At 50.4% G+C, this 16533-nt stretch overlaps 2 protein-coding genes across 3 annotated transcripts; one reads left to right on the forward strand and one right to left on the reverse strand.

Annotated features, from left to right (window-relative positions):
- Positions 1 to 489: 489 nt before the first annotated feature.
- LOC121475748 (ubiquitin-conjugating enzyme E2 L3-like) lies at positions 490 to 8832 on the forward strand. The gene is made up of 3 exons (XM_041729289.1): positions 490 to 510; positions 968 to 1154; positions 7401 to 8832. Exons 1-3 carry the CDS (start codon positions 490 to 492, stop codon positions 7553 to 7555), a joined length of 363 nt encoding a protein of 120 aa, XP_041585223.1. The 3' UTR covers positions 7556 to 8832.
- Positions 8833 to 12882: 4050 nt separating this feature from the next.
- Positions 12883 to 15253, reverse strand: YDJC (YdjC chitooligosaccharide deacetylase homolog). 2 transcript variants are annotated; one of them, XM_041728401.1, is made up of 5 exons: positions 15052 to 15253; positions 14804 to 14963; positions 14504 to 14603; positions 14214 to 14391; positions 12883 to 14057 (listed from the first exon to the last, which is right to left on the reverse strand). In XM_041728401.1, the coding sequence occupies exons 1-5, from the start codon at positions 15213 to 15215 to the stop codon at positions 13682 to 13684; spliced, it is 978 nt and encodes a 325-aa protein (XP_041584335.1). In that variant the 5' UTR covers positions 15216 to 15253; the 3' UTR covers positions 12883 to 13681. The 2 variants fall into 2 exon arrangements, with proteins under 2 accessions (XP_041584335.1, XP_041584336.1); XM_041728402.1 differs by lacking the exon at positions 14214 to 14391 and having other exon boundaries at positions 13890 to 14057.
- Between the last annotated feature and the right edge of the window lie 1280 nt (positions 15254 to 16533).

A 16533-nucleotide genomic window follows, 5' to 3' on the forward strand; every position in this document is an offset into this window, starting at 1 on the left:
GTGTCTGCCTTCGGCTTGGGTCATGATCCCAGGTCCTAGGATTGAGCCTTGTGTTAGGCTCGCTGCTCAGCGGAGAGCCTGCTTCTCCCTTTTCCTCTGCTGCTCCCCCTGCTTGTGTGCTCTCTTGCTCTCTCTCTCTCTGTGTCAAATAAATGAAATCTTAAAAAAAAAAAAAAAAAAAGAAAGAAAGAAAGAAAGAAAGAAAGGCAGCTTGGGCAGTTCAGTGGTTTAGTGCCGCCTTCAGCCCACAGTGTGATCCTGGAGGCCCCGGGATCGAGTCCCACATCAGACTCCCTGCATGGAGTCTGCTTTTCCTCTGCCTTTGTCTCTGCACCTCTCTCTCTCTCTCTCCCTCTCCCCTGTGTGTCTCTCATGAATAAATAAATAAAATCTTTTAAAAAAATGAATCAAGATAAAGCACAGATGCTCACAGGTACAGTTTCAAGCTCTAGTGGCTTGAGGCTGAGATGCTGGGTGTAATTCCCAGGCATGGCGCTGGGCGGTGCCTCTGTAAAGGATTGCAGCAAAACACTGCGTACTATTTTCACTTTTTTGCCTTTTTTGGTAAAAGCGAAAACCCTCTTCAGATTTCTTTCTGTTGGCTAGTAAAACAGGTACTAATGTAGGTCTTTCATGAAACTGAAGTGGTGTCACTCGAACTTTTGAAAAGTGAGGGATACTATACTTCCCTCTTGGTGTTGCCATAAACCTAAAACTATGCAAACAAAATCTATTAAGGATACAATGAGAAAGAGACCACAACACCAATCTCAGATCTTTCTGGAACTTAGTAGACATCTTGCTGTAGAAATACTGATCAGTTGTTCGCTGCCCTGAAGGTGACATGACTTCAATTGGTATACCACTTGAAATAAATTAAGTTTTCAAGTAAATAGAGCAGTCCTGTTTCAGTGACAGGTTTTTGAGCTATAGCGTGTTCATTTTGATCTTTTCTTGTTCCCTGCAGGACAACCCTCCATATGATAAGGGGGCCTTCAGAATCGAAATCAACTTTCCAGCAGAGTACCCATTCAAACCACCGAAGATCACATTTAAAACAAAGATCTATCATCCGAACATTGATGAAAAGGGGCAGGTCTGTCTGCCAGTAATTAGTGCTGAAAACTGGAAGCCAGCAACCAAAACCGACCAAGGTAAGCCATGCTGCTTGTGTCTTCCTCGGGTGGCGCTGCCATGGGTCAAGGGCTCTTTAGTCCATTCTAATGCCATATCTCACAGAGTCCAGAGAAATCTTACCTGACAAACTCCAGTGTACGCAGAAGTGCTGCTGAGGTCCCATCATTCCTCATGGGCAGGGCACATCTCAGTTAAACCGTTGACCTGCATAGGTACTGGAGGAGGCCCTCCTGTGCTCACAGACCAGTGGGGACACATGTAGAGAGACTAGCCCACCATTGGCTCCCTGTGCGGTGAGGAGGTGCAGGCACTGTCCCTGCAAGTTTTCATGAAGGGTTGCAGGGCTGCCCTGAGTGAGAAAGGGCAAGTGGTGACCTCACACAGCAGTTAACACATGAACTCAGACTTGAAGAAGTTGGGGAGGTTGGAAAGGTCCTGCCAGACTAAAAGAAAGGTATAAGGCCAATCCACGTGGCAGGCAACATAATGCCAGTGGCTCAGAGCAGGTGGTATGGAAGGATGGGGCATGGTTGTAGGCTGGGTGCCCTGATGAAAGTACAAAGTTGGCTTTAGCAGGCCTGGAATTCTTTGTCATTGGATCTGTCCATGCATGGCCATGTGTACAGGTAACTCTGTGGGAACATACTTGTGCTTACTTTTCTGGGACAGGTACTTGATTTGTTATTATGGTTGGCCTTCCTCTTGTCCCATGGAAGTATCTGGATTTTGTTACAAACTGTGTCCAATTTTTGTTAACTGTAGAACTTTCTTTTGAATTTCCAATCTCATATTATTGGTGGCTTTCTTATACGTAGCTACCCAAACCACTATATGGTCTTTTCAGATTAAAGGGATTAGATAAGTCTGGAATTTTTGAGGCCACAGAAGGTTTTTCAGTGACCAATATAGTCATTTTTCAGTGGAAAATGGAGGTAGAAGGTAGAAGGTTCTCCAGGTAGAAGATGGAGTAGAAGATGGAGTTGAAAACCTTTTGCACAGGAAGTTGAGCCTCCCTTATTTGAAATAATCACCATGAAAGATGTCTGTCAGGTTTCACAGCTGAATGGTAGAAAGGAGCGAGTTTAAATGTTGAGTCAGAAGAGAAAGATCTCTAGAGGATGTGGCATTCGGTCATGTACAAGTTGATGTTTATAAAAGCTTGATGAAGTGGGGATCCTTGGGTGGCTCAGCAGTTTGACGCCTGCCATCAGCCCAGGGCGTGATCCTGGAGACCTGGGATCGAGTCCCACATCACACTCCCTGCATGGAGCCTGCTTCTCCCTCTGCCTGTGTCTCTGCCTCTCTCTTTCTCTGTGTCTCTCATGAATAAATAAATGAATAATCTTTAATTAATTAATTTTAAAAAGCTTGATGAAGTATGTTCTTAAGTCCATGGGTTGTTTCCTATACAAACTCTTACCTCTGTGGTGGAAGGCTGTAGCTCCATTCGTTCATGAAAGCCTTGTTAGCCCCTCACACAACCCTTGGAGCCCTTGCTGGCATCTGCATATTAAACACCATGCCTGGGGAAGAAGTCCTTCCAGGCCTGGCTGTCTCACACCTCAGACTCCCAGACCTCAACGTTCCAAGATCTCCCTTACCTGAGAACTGGGCTGGAACCAGTTGTATCGAGGCTTGGAAGTAAAAGTGCTTTGCCTCTACCAGGGACTGGCTGCCCAGGAGGGGCAGATCCAAATCCAGATTTGGTACATAGCCAAAATGCTGTGCTCCCCTCCCCTCCAATCAGATAATCAGATACCTGTCAGATACCTCAGAGAAGCTTTTTATTCTTTCTTTCTTTTTTTTTTTTTTTAAGATTTTATTTATTCATGAGAGACATACACAGAGAGAGGCAGAGACACAGGCAGAGGGAGGAGCAGACTCTACACAGGGAGCCCAGTGTGGGACTCCATCCCGGAACTCCGGGATCACGCCCTGAGCCAAAGGCAAATGCTCAACTACTGAGCCACCTAGGCATCCCTAGGAGCTTTTTATTCTTTTTATACTTGCTAACAGACTTTTTAAGATATAAATTTTGGTACAGGGTACTCTTCTATGTGCAGTGATAGGCAGATTTGCTATTTTGTGTTTTGGGACAGTTAGGGTTTCTTTCTGGAAAATCATTCTGTAGATTGTCTTCACATACATCAAGGGTGATGTTCCTGGCACTTGGTGCCATGTGCCCTTGCTTCTGCTATCTAAGACTATATTATAAACTACCTAAAACTTCATGTCTTAAAATAACAAGGATTTGGTATTTCTCATCCTGTAGGTTGGCTGGGCCCTGCTGGGTGGTTGGTTCTGCAGCCGGTCGTCCCTGAGGTCACTCGTGGCTCAGTATCTCTATGTACTTCAGCATTCATGGCAACTTTAGAGTACATAACTATTGCAAAAGAACTAAAATCGGCTGTACACAGAATGTCCAGAGTAGACAAATCTACAGAGTGAGAAACAGATTAGTGTTTGTCAGGGCTGGGATGAAGGGATTAGGAAGTGACCAAGAGTGAATGTTGTTTTGTAATGACGAAAATGTTCTAGAGTGAAATGGTGGAATCACAATTTTCTGTATCTACTAGAAACAACTTAATTGTATACTTTTGAGAATTTTCCTTTTTTCAATATCTCAATTTTTAATTAGAAAGTAGGGAAGCAGGGATCCCTGGGTGGCGCAGCGGTTTGGCGCCTGCCTTTGGCCCAGGGCGCGATCCTGGAGACCCGGGATCGAATCCCACATCAGGCTCCCGGTGCATGGAGCCTGCTTCTCCCTCCGCCTGTGTCTCTGCCCCTCTCTCTCTCTCTGTGACTATCATAAACAAATAAATAAATTTAAGAAAAAGAAAAAAAAAAGAAAGTAGGGAAGCATTAAAAATTGAGCAAAAATAGCAGGAGAAAAGTCAAGAAACAAAGCAAAACTATCAAACAGAGAGGAAGTAGAAGTTGGCAGTAACAACACCAGAAAAAAAACTTGAAAACAAAGTTTTGTTCAGCAGTGTACCTGGTTTTAGTAGATGTCTTAACAACAGAGCAAGGGCTTAGTTTGGTGGTCAAGTAAGATTTGCCCTATAGATTAGAGTCAGTAACAAAGCCAGCATAATATAGACTCTTTATGTACCGAACAACGGCAACAAAACTAAATAAAGAGAAAAATAATTCCTAAATTGAATGTTTCAGTCCCCCTTACATTATTATATTAAAACATCAGGTAGATAAAATTAGAAAAGAAGACTCAAGAAATCTAATAAATAGCAGAAAACTAATTAGCACATTCAGTGGAAGGCTGTTTATGCATTGCACACCCTCAGGGCTGGGGGGAAGTACCAATCACGTTTTACTCTGAGAATGGATCTCCTGTATCTCCCTGGAAGGGGGAGAGGTGGTGAATCTTGGGTATTATTTACACCTCCTATTACAAAGAAACTTATAAGAACAAAAATGAAGACATTTTATAGCCTTTTTTCTCTGATTGTATCCATTGAGAGCAGGAGGTAAAATTTGATATGTTGTTAAACCCTTACATTTTGGAGGGAAAATAAAAATACTTCTGAGGAGCATTGGGTTAAGGAAGGGCTAGACTATGTGCTGTTTTATATGTGAAAATGCTGGGATAGGACCACAATTGTAGTCTGAAAAGCAGTCGTGGTTGCCAGTATCCTCACTAGCAAAGCAAGCCAGCTCAGCTGGATTTTATTACAGTTTAGCTGAGGAGCCAGAAATGCACCCAAAGGAACAGAGAAAGAATGAAATACTCATCAGAACTACTAAATAAATTGGAAGATATTTCAACTTGATCAAATAAGCAATTGCACATTCTCAGAGAAGAATTAAATAATTCTAATTAAATAGATATAGCAAACTTGCAAAATTATTCTTTTGAAAAACCAGCCTTAACAATGAACCAATAGCTTTATACCGCTACATTAGGTATTAAGATGATCATAGTGAAAAGCAGAGAGCCTACGTAGTTTAGCCTCATCACAGAGGTTGAGCAGGAAGCCTTGAAAACTCCTCAGTGCCCTCCCCAGCCCCACCAAAGCACTCATCCAGGCAAGAGCCCCTTGAGGTGCCTGAAATGCTAATGAAGCAGCAGATCTGCTATAGAACAATTTCTAATCAGGGCAGAAGACCGGAAGCCATCTGTTTATGTATTGAGTCACATGTGGTGCTGGTTTCCAACCTGAAGTCAAGAACAACAGAGGGATATGAGCAGTCTCACAGCTGAGCACAGGGTGGAGAATCTGGGAGCTTGCTAAAATAGGGCAGGGCCTGGGGAGCTGGGGGAGCTTTTGAGAGAAGCCATGAAAGGTGCCCTCTGAAAGAGTGCTTGTCCCACTATGGGTGCTTCCCCTGGCCGAACAGGAGGGGTGCTCATTTAATGTTTGTTGATGCATACCTTCTGTTTATGGCAAATGAAAGTGATTTTCTCTTTTTTCCTTTTTTTTTTTTAAATATATTTTTTTATTATTCGTGAGTGACAGAAAGAGAGAGAGAGAGGCAGAGACACAGGCCAAGGGAGAAGCAGGCTCCATGCAGGGAGACTGATGTGGGACTCCATGCTGGGTCTCCAGGATCACGCCCTGGGCTGAAGGTGGCGCTAAACTGCTGAGCCACCCAGGCTGCCCTGAAAGTGATTTTCCACTGGAGTTAAGAACATTTACTTTTTCCTTAAAAAATATTTATATTTTTAAAAATGAGATGATTTAGAGATATATATTAATAATCACTTAGGCTATATGTGGCAAACAGTGGGATACCAGTGACAGAAGTTGGGGAAATAGGGAACAAACAAAATAGCTTTATCATCATTCCTGCAGTTACACAGGAATCAAATATGAAAGGGATAAATCTTAAATAGACAAAATTATACTTCTAAAGCCTGCTTCCTCTTAGAGATATTTACAGGTAGGAGGCAATAATGCCTGCCTAATGATGCCTGGCCCTTGAGGGTGGCGTGGAGATTGGATTAGAAACTGCCTTAGCCTATAGAGGTGCTTCCAGACCTTCCCCTCCTGCTTGCTCTTCACTCCACCCTTCTTGCCCACCAGCCCCTCCGCCCTACTCAACCTGGACCCTGTTAGCCCTGCATGTACCACCCCTCTTCTGGTCATAGAACCCCTCAATTGCCCCATCTCACCTGGTAGCATTAATAGGCAGAGGTGAGGGCGGGTGGTCTTTGGATGCCTGGCCAGGAGTACTTGGTGCTGTTCTTCCTACTCATTCGAGCTATTGGCTGGTTAGGCGTTTGTGCCTGGCATTAGCATTTAATCCATAACTTGTAATGCTGGGGTGAAAACATGGTCCCCAGCAAAGGAATCCATGACATCGATAATCCAGAGGAGAAATGCCTCCTTGTTAGGAGCGTGGCCATGGGAACGAACACAGCATTCTGGGGGTGCTAGTCCTAATCAGGGCTGGGTGAGGAGAAGCATGTGTGAGAAGGCAGTGTGGCTGCATGTACCCCGCTTCTGAGGTGAGGAGGCCTGGGGTTCTTGGACCTTCCATGCTTCCCACTTGATCTTCCTACCCACCCTCTGTTCCCTTGTGGCCCTTGTGGCCCAGGGGCTAGCCTTGCAGTACATCTAGGACCTACTGTGCTTTGGGGAGAGCATTGTGGAGTCCACCCCAAGCTCTTGGTGTGATTTTTCCTTTTGGAAGAGAGCATAACACTGCTGAGGGTAATCTACCTTCTAGCAGTTAAGATAGGGTGTCAAGTAAATCTTTCTCAGCTAGTTCAGAAGCTCCTGGGGGCCTTCCGTAGTGGACTCATTATGCATTTACACCATGCAGACCTGTCATGCACCCTGTGTTGTTATGCTGTCTCAGTATACTTCTGTGGAAACTACCCTGAACTGATCGTAGTAATGGAACACATCACCCGCTCCCTACTCTGGAGAAGCTCCACCTGTGTGTGCAAGTGTGTGTATTTGAGAGGATGTCCTTGCTATGCCAGAGATCTCCAGAGTTCAGGAGAAGGGGGAGTGAGAATGACTGGGGGCTCCCCAGGGTATCAGTTCAGGAAAGGTTCCTGGAGGAGATGGAGGTGTCACTCTGAACAGTTAGGTACCCACTGTCATGTTAGCAGCTTGTGGCCTAGCACTTTGTCCCAACTACAGAGGGAAAATGGGTTGCACCCTGGTAGTTAGAATTTTGGATAAATAGGAGCCCGCTTGATCTTCAAAGCTCATTGCTGTAAATCAGAGTTGCAGTTAAAAGTTGCCCTTTCTGAGACTGTTCTAACCAGAGGTGCCTGGTCCTTTTCTTGGCAGTAATCCAGTCCCTCATAGCACTGGTGAACGACCCCCAGCCCGAGCACCCACTTCGGGCTGACCTAGCTGAAGAATACTCTAAGGACCGTAAAAAATTCTGTAAGAACGCTGAAGAGTTTACAAAGAAATACGGGGAGAAGCGACCTGTGGACTAAACTCTGCCACCACTGATTCCAGCGAGCGTGAGCGGAGACCCCGAGCAGCGCATTCAGACACCCCGCAAAGCAGGACTCTGTGGAAAATTGACACGTGCCGCCGCCTGGCGTTTGCTTGTGGCAGTTACTAACTTTCTACAGTTTTCTTAATCAAAAGTGGTCTAGGTAACCTGTAAAGAAAGGATTAAAAATTTAAGATGTTCTAGTTCTGCTTTCTTTGTTTTAAAAATCACTGCTTCAATCTACTTTAAAATAATGGTGTTTCTTTTCTTGTCCAAATTGATCCAAAACCTTCAATTTACACTTAGCCCTTAAGGTTAAAACAAACAAAAAGGTTGCAGTTACCTTTCTTCCCCTGCCCTTACAATTCCCACTTTCTTGCATTTGGTTTGTTTTTCACTTATTCACTTCTCCCAGACCCAGGGCTATCTCTTCCGCAAAGGAGGAAAAAATGCTCCTGGCAATTCTGGTGGCTTCTCTACTCCCATGTTGCACTGCCCTGTGTGGGAGTTTGTTCAAATTCTCCTGGCTCCAATTTATAACATCCTTTTAAAAAATATTAAAAACAAGCAAACCACCACTCACAACCCCACCCCCACCCCCACCAAAAAAAAAAAAAAAATGCAGCCGTGAAAAGGGAGGCCCAGTTCTTATGTAAAAATCTGGCCGGTATTAACCACAATAACGTTGATTAAATGGGCAAGCCCTGATGTCTGTGTGCCTGATTGAACTTCAGCCTGGCCTGGCCTGCTTGGGAAACCCAGGTCTGGGCCAACCCCAGAGGAGGGCCTGCCAACCAGAGGATGCTGTGCACTTGTGTGAGGAATTTCTTGCCAGAGAGGCTCCTGAGGCCAAAGGTTGATGCTCTTCCCTGCAGCCACTGTACAAGATGTGCTGGTCACTGCAGACAACTCTGAAGCCAGGATGTCCATGTGAAATTCCACGCTCACCTGTTACTGAGCTCGCTCTCCCAGCTCCCCAGGGCAGCGCAGCCCCACCGCGACCCTCCCTCGGCACAGTTTGGCCCTTTGCGGGGTTGGAATTGGCGGGACTTGGCTGTAGCCAGCAGCAGTCTGGGGGTGCCGGCGCCCTGCTGGCCCCTTCCTTCGGAACAGCCGCCCAGCCCAGGAGCAAGACGGCCTTCCCTCTCCCTCTGGACTCACAGCCTTTGCAGAGTCAAGCTCCACTTGAAGCTCACTCAGTAATATCCTTTACATGTGTTTTATATTGTTTTGACTGCCTTTTTTTGTAGAAATAAAAATTGACCTTAGAATTTATCATCAGATGAACTTGTAAGGATTTGAATGTTAATGTCTTTTCAAAGCAAATGGGACTGCCCCTGAAATCGAAAATGCGTGTCACTGACACCCAGAGGAAGCCGATGGTCCAAATGCCGCCGTGTGTCACCAACTCCTCTTCTGCCACTGGGCGGCTGCCCTTCTTGGTTCTCGGGGGGCGGGGGAAACTAGATCCTGTGGAGAAGATAACGTAAAGAAACTTTGCTTTCTGTTTTTAGCTCTCTAACTCGGGATCTTTCCGGGGCTTACAGACCTGTAAGATGGTTTCACCTGTGCAGAGGTGGATGTGATGGGTAGGTTGGGCAGCATCACGTTGTTTAGTTGTCCAGGTGTGTGGCCCCTGCAGTGTGTCAATGAACTCAGCTCCTTTAGTCCCAGGTACGCCAGGGGCAGGTTCTGGAGACTCCTGTGTGCCCAGGAACGCAAGAGCGCTGGGCCAGTGTTTCCACATCTGTCTCTTCATCAGCAGAAAGGTGATGATGGACTTTATTTCACTCACATGCAGATTTGTAATAAAATGCCAAATTCTGTCAGAAGCTATCCAAATAAGCCACCATTTGTTCTCATTGCTTCTCTGAACCCAGAAATATTGCCATTCTTGGAAACTGTCCCATTGCTTCGTATCTCTACCAGTATAGTTCTGCCCACCTGTCACCCTGTCACTTCTCTACTCATCAAGGGAGGATGCCTTTGTCAAAGCCGGCAGCCCCTCAGGGACTCTCAGCCCTGGCGTGGCACCCCGTGGTTTGCCCCATCGGAGGCCTGGCCCTGGGAGAGCCAGGCAGTGGGTGGTCCCTCCCTCAGGCCTAGGCGTTTTGCCCCCTCCAGCCCAGCAGTCCCCGGGCCAGGCTTTGAGCACGCTGGCGGGCAGCCCTGGCTGCTCCACTACCAAACAGCTGGGTCCTCCGAAGAAGGGGAGAGCTGTCGAGCAGCCACCGCTGACCTGAGCCCACTCAGGAATTCACACGCGCCGGGTTCCTCGGAGTGCGCCGGGTCCTCCCCCTCCGCCCCGTCCCCCACCGCCACAGCCACGGCGGAGACTAGGCTTTCTAAGATGCTGCCATCCCAGTCTGCTGCCCTTAAAATAAAAATGCTCTCCGACACTGGTTTGGTCTTGTGGGTGTTTTCCTTACTGGGGGTGGGCAGAGCCAGGGGCCTATGTTCTTGTAGGTGGGGGGTGGGGGTGGCCAGGGCCCCCGCTGGCTCTTCTGCTTGCTCCTCTCTCCCTGTGGCCAGCTTTTCCAAAAGAGGTGCCCAGAGCTGTTTGGCCTTCCCAGGAGGGAAGCAAAGAAGGCTGGAGACCCAGACCATCAAGGCCTGCCGAGGGGCCCCCTGGGTGTTGGGAGGGGACGATGCCCTATATATATGCCACACCTCTGCTTGTCAGTCCCAAGAAAGTGATAATATCCACATTTACCAAAAGAGCAGACTGAGGCCCTGAGAAAGGTGGCTGTCTTGTTCAAGGTCACTGAACTCAGGAGGGTGTGCCCAAGTGTAGGGCTGGGCCATTTCCTCGAATGATTCCAGCCAGAAACCTGCCTCCAAGTCCCAAGTCCCAGTGACCTTCTGTTGTAGTATTGACTCAGTGGTGACCTCCTGTTGTAGTGACTCAGCATGGGGCCATGATGCTTGGCTTTCATTTCCCTGTTTGGAATTTGATACCAGCTGAGACCAGACCTGCCCTGTCAGACAGGTGTGCAGGTGTCCAGGAGGAACCCTCTGGGGATTCACCAAGAAGCAAGGGGCCAGGGTCCTCTGCCGTGTTCTAACACTTCATCCTCTTTGACCCTCAAGACAACCGCATGGACACCATTATCCCTATTTTTACAGGTTCAGTAACAGCCAAGGATACCAGGCCTGTGCTTTTACACAGTCTGGCTCCAGAGCCTGTTACATTCCACTATTCCGGTTCCTTGGAGCCCAGACACAGCCACAGTACCCGACCCTTCCCAAATCCAGAACCCTACAGGACCTTCTCTCAACTTCCTCAACTCAGGAGCCAACATTTTCTTGCTTTCCTTCCTCTTAAATTGTTTAGCTCAAAATACACATCTATGTCACTCTGGTGCCCACTGCAGCCTGGCTTCTTTCAGCCCCTGGCTCCCTGAGACTTCTCTGGCAAAGGCCCCAGGACTTCCTCATTGCACAATTCTCAGACTGATGGCCTTTCAGCCCCACCTTCTCTCTTCTTTTTTTAAGATTTTATTTCCCCATGATAGACATCGAGAGAGAGAGAGAGAGAGAGAGAGAGAGAGGCAGAGACACAGGCAGAGGGAGAAGCAGGCTCAACGCCGGGGGAGCCCGATGCGGGACTCGACCCTGGGACTCCAGTATCACTACCTGGGCCAAAGGCAGCCGCTGAACCGCTGAGCCACCCAGGGACTCCCCCCCTCCCCCTCCTCCGCTCTCTTTCTTCAGTTGGCCGCACCTCTATGTCCCAGGGAGGCATGCACCCCAGGGCAGGGGTGACGGGCAGCCACCTAATCTAGTCTCAGGGCAAAGCCAGAGCTGGTCTTGGTTCTTCCTGCCATGTGCACTGGCTCTTCCTCTCCTCCCTGCTTCCCTCAAGCAACATGGGGCGATGGCAGCACCCAGAGGAGGAGCAGAGCTGAAGGTGGCCTGGCTCAGGCAGTACTTGCTATATAGCTGTTTCTGGGTGATTGGAACATGTTCTTGCAGGAGGGCTCCTGGGGGCACAATACATGCCTCAGAGGATCACAGTGGAAAGGATTGCGCAACAGCAGGTGGAGGCTGTAACGGAGACCCAGAGGAGGAAGTCATGTCTTCCGGAGAACATTCTCTGAGCATGCCCAGCTTGGTTAGGAACCCCCCTTTGGCCCCACACTCTGATGTTCCTTCCCCCTTCCTCCCACTGCAGGCGGATCACACCAGCTATCCCCGTGTTTGTCCCAGACTGTGAGCTCCTTGCAGGCTGGGCTGTCCCAGCACCCAGCCCTGGCCTGGCTCAGATTAGACCTTCCATACATGACTGGTGAATGGGTGGAGAACAGTAAACCCCTTGCCTAAGCCACCCAGTGCACAGCAGGTTTGGCATAAGGAAGACCCCCATCTCCCCAGTGGGGTGCTAGTGACCAGCCCCGCAATGGGCCTTGTGCTGCCTACAGCCTTCTGCGTTATTGCTTTCCCTCCCCTTGTGAGGTGGACCTTGGTCTCCAGATTATTCTATCAGTCTGGCCATGGCCCCTCTCTTCTCTCCACTATTACATGCTTATGATCCCTAGGGCTGATCTGGATCCTCATCTCTGCTCACTCCTCTCTCCCTTCCTGAGCAACTGTAGCCCACTCCACAGCTTCATCTAGCATCTGTGTAGACCCCAGGTCTCTCCTAGCCACCCACGCCTCTGTCCTGAGCCTCAGAACCACACAGCCAGCTGCCTCCTCCTCTGAAAATAGAACCCCTTCTCCCCCTCAGAGGAGGTGCCTCTGTGCCAACAGGCTGCCTTCAGGCCACCCTTACCAGCTCAAGCCAGCAGCCTGCAGCAGGGTGGCCAGACCCCACTGGGCTGAGGCAAGGAAGTGAGGGCAAAGCACTAGGAGGGACTAAGTGATGCCAGTTTACAGCCATGGAGGAAAGGGCCTGTTGCTGAAAGTATCACGGTCTAGGGAAGGTTAGATTGAAAGATGGAGCCAGAAAAGAGTGGGGTGAAGCCACAGTCAAGGGGGTAGAGGTGTAGGATGGGGGCAGCAGGAAGGAGGAGCAAGATCCCACCCTTACCCTTCAGAAAGCTGTACGTGGGCACCTGATTCCTTGTCTGACTCGGTGCATGGTGAATAAAGGAACAGGTAGCTTCAAAGTCTTGCTCTATCACTCGTACTTCTTGGTCTGTAAGATGGGGATATTGGTCCCTGTGCATAGGGGACAGGAAAGATCATTGTTCCATCTGCCCTTCCACACTCCACAGTGGGGCAGACTCCTTGCTCCCAAGAAGTCTCTACCACCTTCCCCATCTGCTGCTTGCACCTCCCTGATCCAAGACACTTGAGCTCCAGTGACGGGGCATGCCCACGTCACCAGGTCTGGTGAAGAGTCCTGTATCCCATTTCCACAGAAGACTGTTCCTCCTGGAAAATTTTAAATAGGTTTGTAGGACCTCCTCAGATCTGCCCCTAGGATGGCAAAGGGATGCTTGTTTAGAACAGGTGGCTTTTGGGGTGCCTAGGTGGCTCAGTCAGTTAAGCCTCCAACTCTTGATTTCAGCTAAGGTCTCGATCTCAGGGTCCTGAGCTCATGCCCTGCATTAGGCTCCACTCTGGGTATGGAGTTGACTTAAAAAACAACAACAATCAGGTGACTTTTTAAATAAAATTTGAGATTATATTATCTTTCAAAAAGTAGCCTGGTGAGACATTCTTCTCTCAACCTCCCTCCCCCCAAAATAATAAACTTAAGCATGAACAAAGCCAGAACATGGAGTGTTTTGTGTATCCTGTTATGATAACCAGGTTTGGGCCCTGAAGGAGTTGCCTTTGCTCTTTCTTGTGTCTGTAAACATTTTCTGGGCAGTGTTTAAAAACCACCCAAGTTTACAAGACATATTTTAATACAGTGGTCTCTCTCTACTACATCTGAATAAGGAAGATGGTTGGCAGGCCCCAGGCTCAGATGTCACAGGGCCAACCTGCCTGCAGCCAAGATGGGTTGCCAAAGCTCTGGCAGCCATTCTGAGCCACAAGGACCTAGACACAGAGGTGACAGGGGCCTGCGGAAGGGAGTATGTTACTGGACCCCTGCCCCGCCACCTGGTTCCTGGCTGTCCCAGGGCTTGACACTGGCCCCCTTTCTTTGCACTAAAGGACATTATGCTTGTCAGGGGTATGGTGGGGAGGGCTCCAGGAATGTTTCCAGAGTGGCTTCTCCAGGGATCCCTTCCCCATGCCTCTTGGAGTCTAGGTCGTGCAGGGTGCAGAGCTGTACACCCTCCTGTGCAAGTCGGGTCCGAAGTGTGGGTGCGGTGAGGACACGCAGTTCGTGCAGCCGCTCCCAAGAGCAGGAAAAGGCATCGGGGCCCTCGCCGCAGCCCCCAGCTGGAGGCACACTGGGGTAGCCGGGGTGGGCCATCAGCTCGGCTGTCAGGGTACGGCCGGTGGGTATGCCTTCCAGGGCCCGCGCTAGTGCTCCTGATACGCGGTGAGCAGACATGTGCCGGCCGCAGGTGCTCAGGCCCACGAAGGCATCCGTCCACCTGCGGGTATCTGGGCATCAGCGGCAAGGACCAGCAGGGCTGTGATGGGCAGGGCTGGGGTGGGGGGCCACGCCAGTGGAGGCCTGAGGAACGACACAGCTGTCAGGTGAACTGCCAGCAGGACCCACGGGGATATGGGCGGGACAGGGACCTCACCGTAGGCCGTAGCGGGAGAAGGGGCCCACGGCGGCCTGGGCGTCGCGCTCCACCGCACAGGCGAAGGCACGCGCGGGGGCTTCGAGCCACGCGCAGCCGCCCACCCCGCGCTCCACCGGCAATCGCGTGAAGCGCACCCCGTTGGCCTGCAGCGCCTCTGCGAACACCTGGCACACGCCTGCGGGCGGGGAGGAGGCAGGAAGCAGCACGGGGTGGGGCAGGGGGCTTAGGACCCGGGACCACCTCTCACCCGTAGCCCCCGCCAGGGAACAGTGTCCACCCCCACCAACCTGGGAGCACGTGCACGTGCTGGTGCCCGTCCACGTGAGTGGGGTCCCCGCCCAAGAGCTCCCGGAAGCGAATCAACTGGGCCTCCAGCTCCTCCCGCACCTGGACAGAGGACAACAGGCACCTTGGAAGTCAGGGAGCAGCGACGTAGGAGGCTCCCTCCAGGTGCCCCCGCGTGGCTGCTCCAGTCTGAATCAGGAGAGCGTCCATCGCATGCCCCTGCCCCTAACGGCTTCACGGGACCCTCGGGGTGGAGCCGTGGAGGTCATCGCGAGCCTCTTCCGGCAGCCGCATCTCCGCACCTGGGGCAAGGCGACGTCTCCGGCCGCCACTGCCTCTCGAAATCCCATCTTGCCGAGGAAGAAGCCTTCGGGGCTGAGCAGCGTCGAGGCGCCGTGGCAGGCCGGGCCCACGGGGCGGCCCTCGGACAGGTTGGCGTGGAGGCCGGTGGGGATTTGGTACCTGCAGGCGGAGCGCGAGCCGGAGCCTCGGCTGCGGCCGGGCGGCGGCTCCCCAAGCCCGCCCGCCCCCGCAGGGTGCCGCCGCTCACCTGCCGGCCAGCTCCGCCGCGCTCTCTGCGGCTGCGCCGTTGACCAGCAGAGACACGCTGGTCACAGCCCCCGCCAGAAAGGCCTCTACGATGCCCTCATCGCGCCGCGGGCAGTAACCAAAGTCGTCCGCGGTGACCACCAGCCGCACTCGCGGGCGGGCCATGGCCACTCCCGCCGAGGCTGGGGACCCCAGAGCACCGGATCCAGGCCCCGCCCCCAGACGCAGCCCAGGCTCCGCCCCGCGCGCTCCCCCTCGCGGCTGCACTCGGCCTTTGTTCTCACCGCCTACCCGCCCCGCGGTGGCCCTGCGACGACCCCTTCCCACCCTGCGGAGCGCGCGCCCTAACCCGACCGTGGCCGGTTTTATCCTAACGCGGGACTTTCAGGAACTGCAAAAAATGGTCTTTAATGTGAAAAATACGAGGACGCCTGGGTGGCTCAGTTGGTTAAGCATCTGTCTTCGGATCAAGTCGTAGTGTCAGGGCCCTGGCATCCGGCCCTGGGTTGGACTCCCTGCTCAGCCTGGAGTCCGCTTCTCCCTCTCCCTCTGCCCGTCCTCCCTGCTCGTACTCGCGGGCTCGCTCTCTCTCAAATAAATAAAAATTTTAAAAGCAATGAAAAATACAGGAGGGAAAAACCCTATTGGAAAAAAAAATCTCGGGATCCCTGGGTGGCGCAGCGGTTTGCCGCCTGCCTTTGGCCCAGGGCGCGATCCTGGAGACCCGGAATCGAATCCCACGCCGGGCTCCCGGTGCATGGAGCCTGCTTCTCCCTCTGCCTGTGTCCCTGCCTCTCTCTCTCTCTTTGTGTGTGTGTGTGTGTGACTATCATAAAAAAAAAAAAAAAAAATTCTCGCTCACCCTTCGCTCCCTGACTTCCAAGGTGCCTGTTGTCCCCTTCCCTAAGATCACCATTGTTAAGTTTCTGGAAAGTGTCCTTCCAGTATTTTTCTAAGCAAATAAACCCAATTCCTTTTCTCCCTCACACCAAAGTCTTTGTGTTGTTTTGAGATGATAATGATCACATCAATGTTATTCTCATAACGTTTCTTTCTTTTTTTTTTTTTTTGATATGACTATGAACTTTTTTCAAATTGCCTATTTGGTGATTTTTTTTCTAAAAAAGGCTTTTTCTTACATTCTTTTTCATAAAATAAAAGGTTTTTTTAAAAGATTTTATTTATTTATTCATGAGAGATACAGAGAGAGAGGCAGAGACATAGAGGGGGAAGCAGGCTCCATGCGGGAAGCCTAATGTGGGACTCTATCCCAGGACTCCAGGATCACGCCCTGAGCCAAAGGCACACGCTCAACCACTGAGCCACCCAGGTGCCCCAAAATAAAAGTTCTAAACAAGAAAACTTGCATACCAATGGCTTTGTTTGAGAAAGCCTTAGTCCCTAATTCCACAACTTGAGCTCTGTGCCAGACTACAGTTTTACATTCATAATCTCATTTTTTTCTTCTACGGTCCACAAAAAC

The sequence above is a fragment of the Vulpes lagopus genome, chromosome 14, assembly GCF_018345385.1.
Source record: "Vulpes lagopus strain Blue_001 chromosome 14, ASM1834538v1, whole genome shotgun sequence".
In the NCBI taxonomy this organism is placed as follows: Eukaryota; Metazoa; Chordata; class Mammalia; order Carnivora; family Canidae; genus Vulpes; species Vulpes lagopus.

Excerpts from the sequence above, each read along its gene's own strand:
- LOC121475748 (XM_041729289.1), top strand. The coding sequence starts at position 490 with ATGGCGCTGGGCGGTGCCTCT. Across the intron at positions 511-967 it reads TGGCGCTGGGCGGTGCCTCT|GACAACCCTCCATATGATAA; the intron begins GTAAAGGATTGC and ends TGTTCCCTGCAG. Across the intron at positions 1,155-7,400 it reads AGCAACCAAAACCGACCAAG|TAATCCAGTCCCTCATAGCA; the intron begins GTAAGCCATGCT and ends TTTTCTTGGCAG.
- YDJC (XM_041728401.1), bottom strand. The coding sequence starts at position 15,215 with ATGGCCCGCCCGCGAGTGCGGCTGGTGGTCACCGCGGACGACTTTGGT. Across the intron at positions 14,964-15,051 it reads GCGGCGGAGCTGGCCGGCAG|GTACCAAATCCCCACCGGCC; the intron begins GTGAGCGGCGGC and ends CTCCGCCTGCAG. Across the intron at positions 14,058-14,213 it reads TTCTCCCGCTACGGCCTACG|GTGGACGGATGCCTTCGTGG; the intron begins GTGAGGTCCCTG and ends AGATACCCGCAG.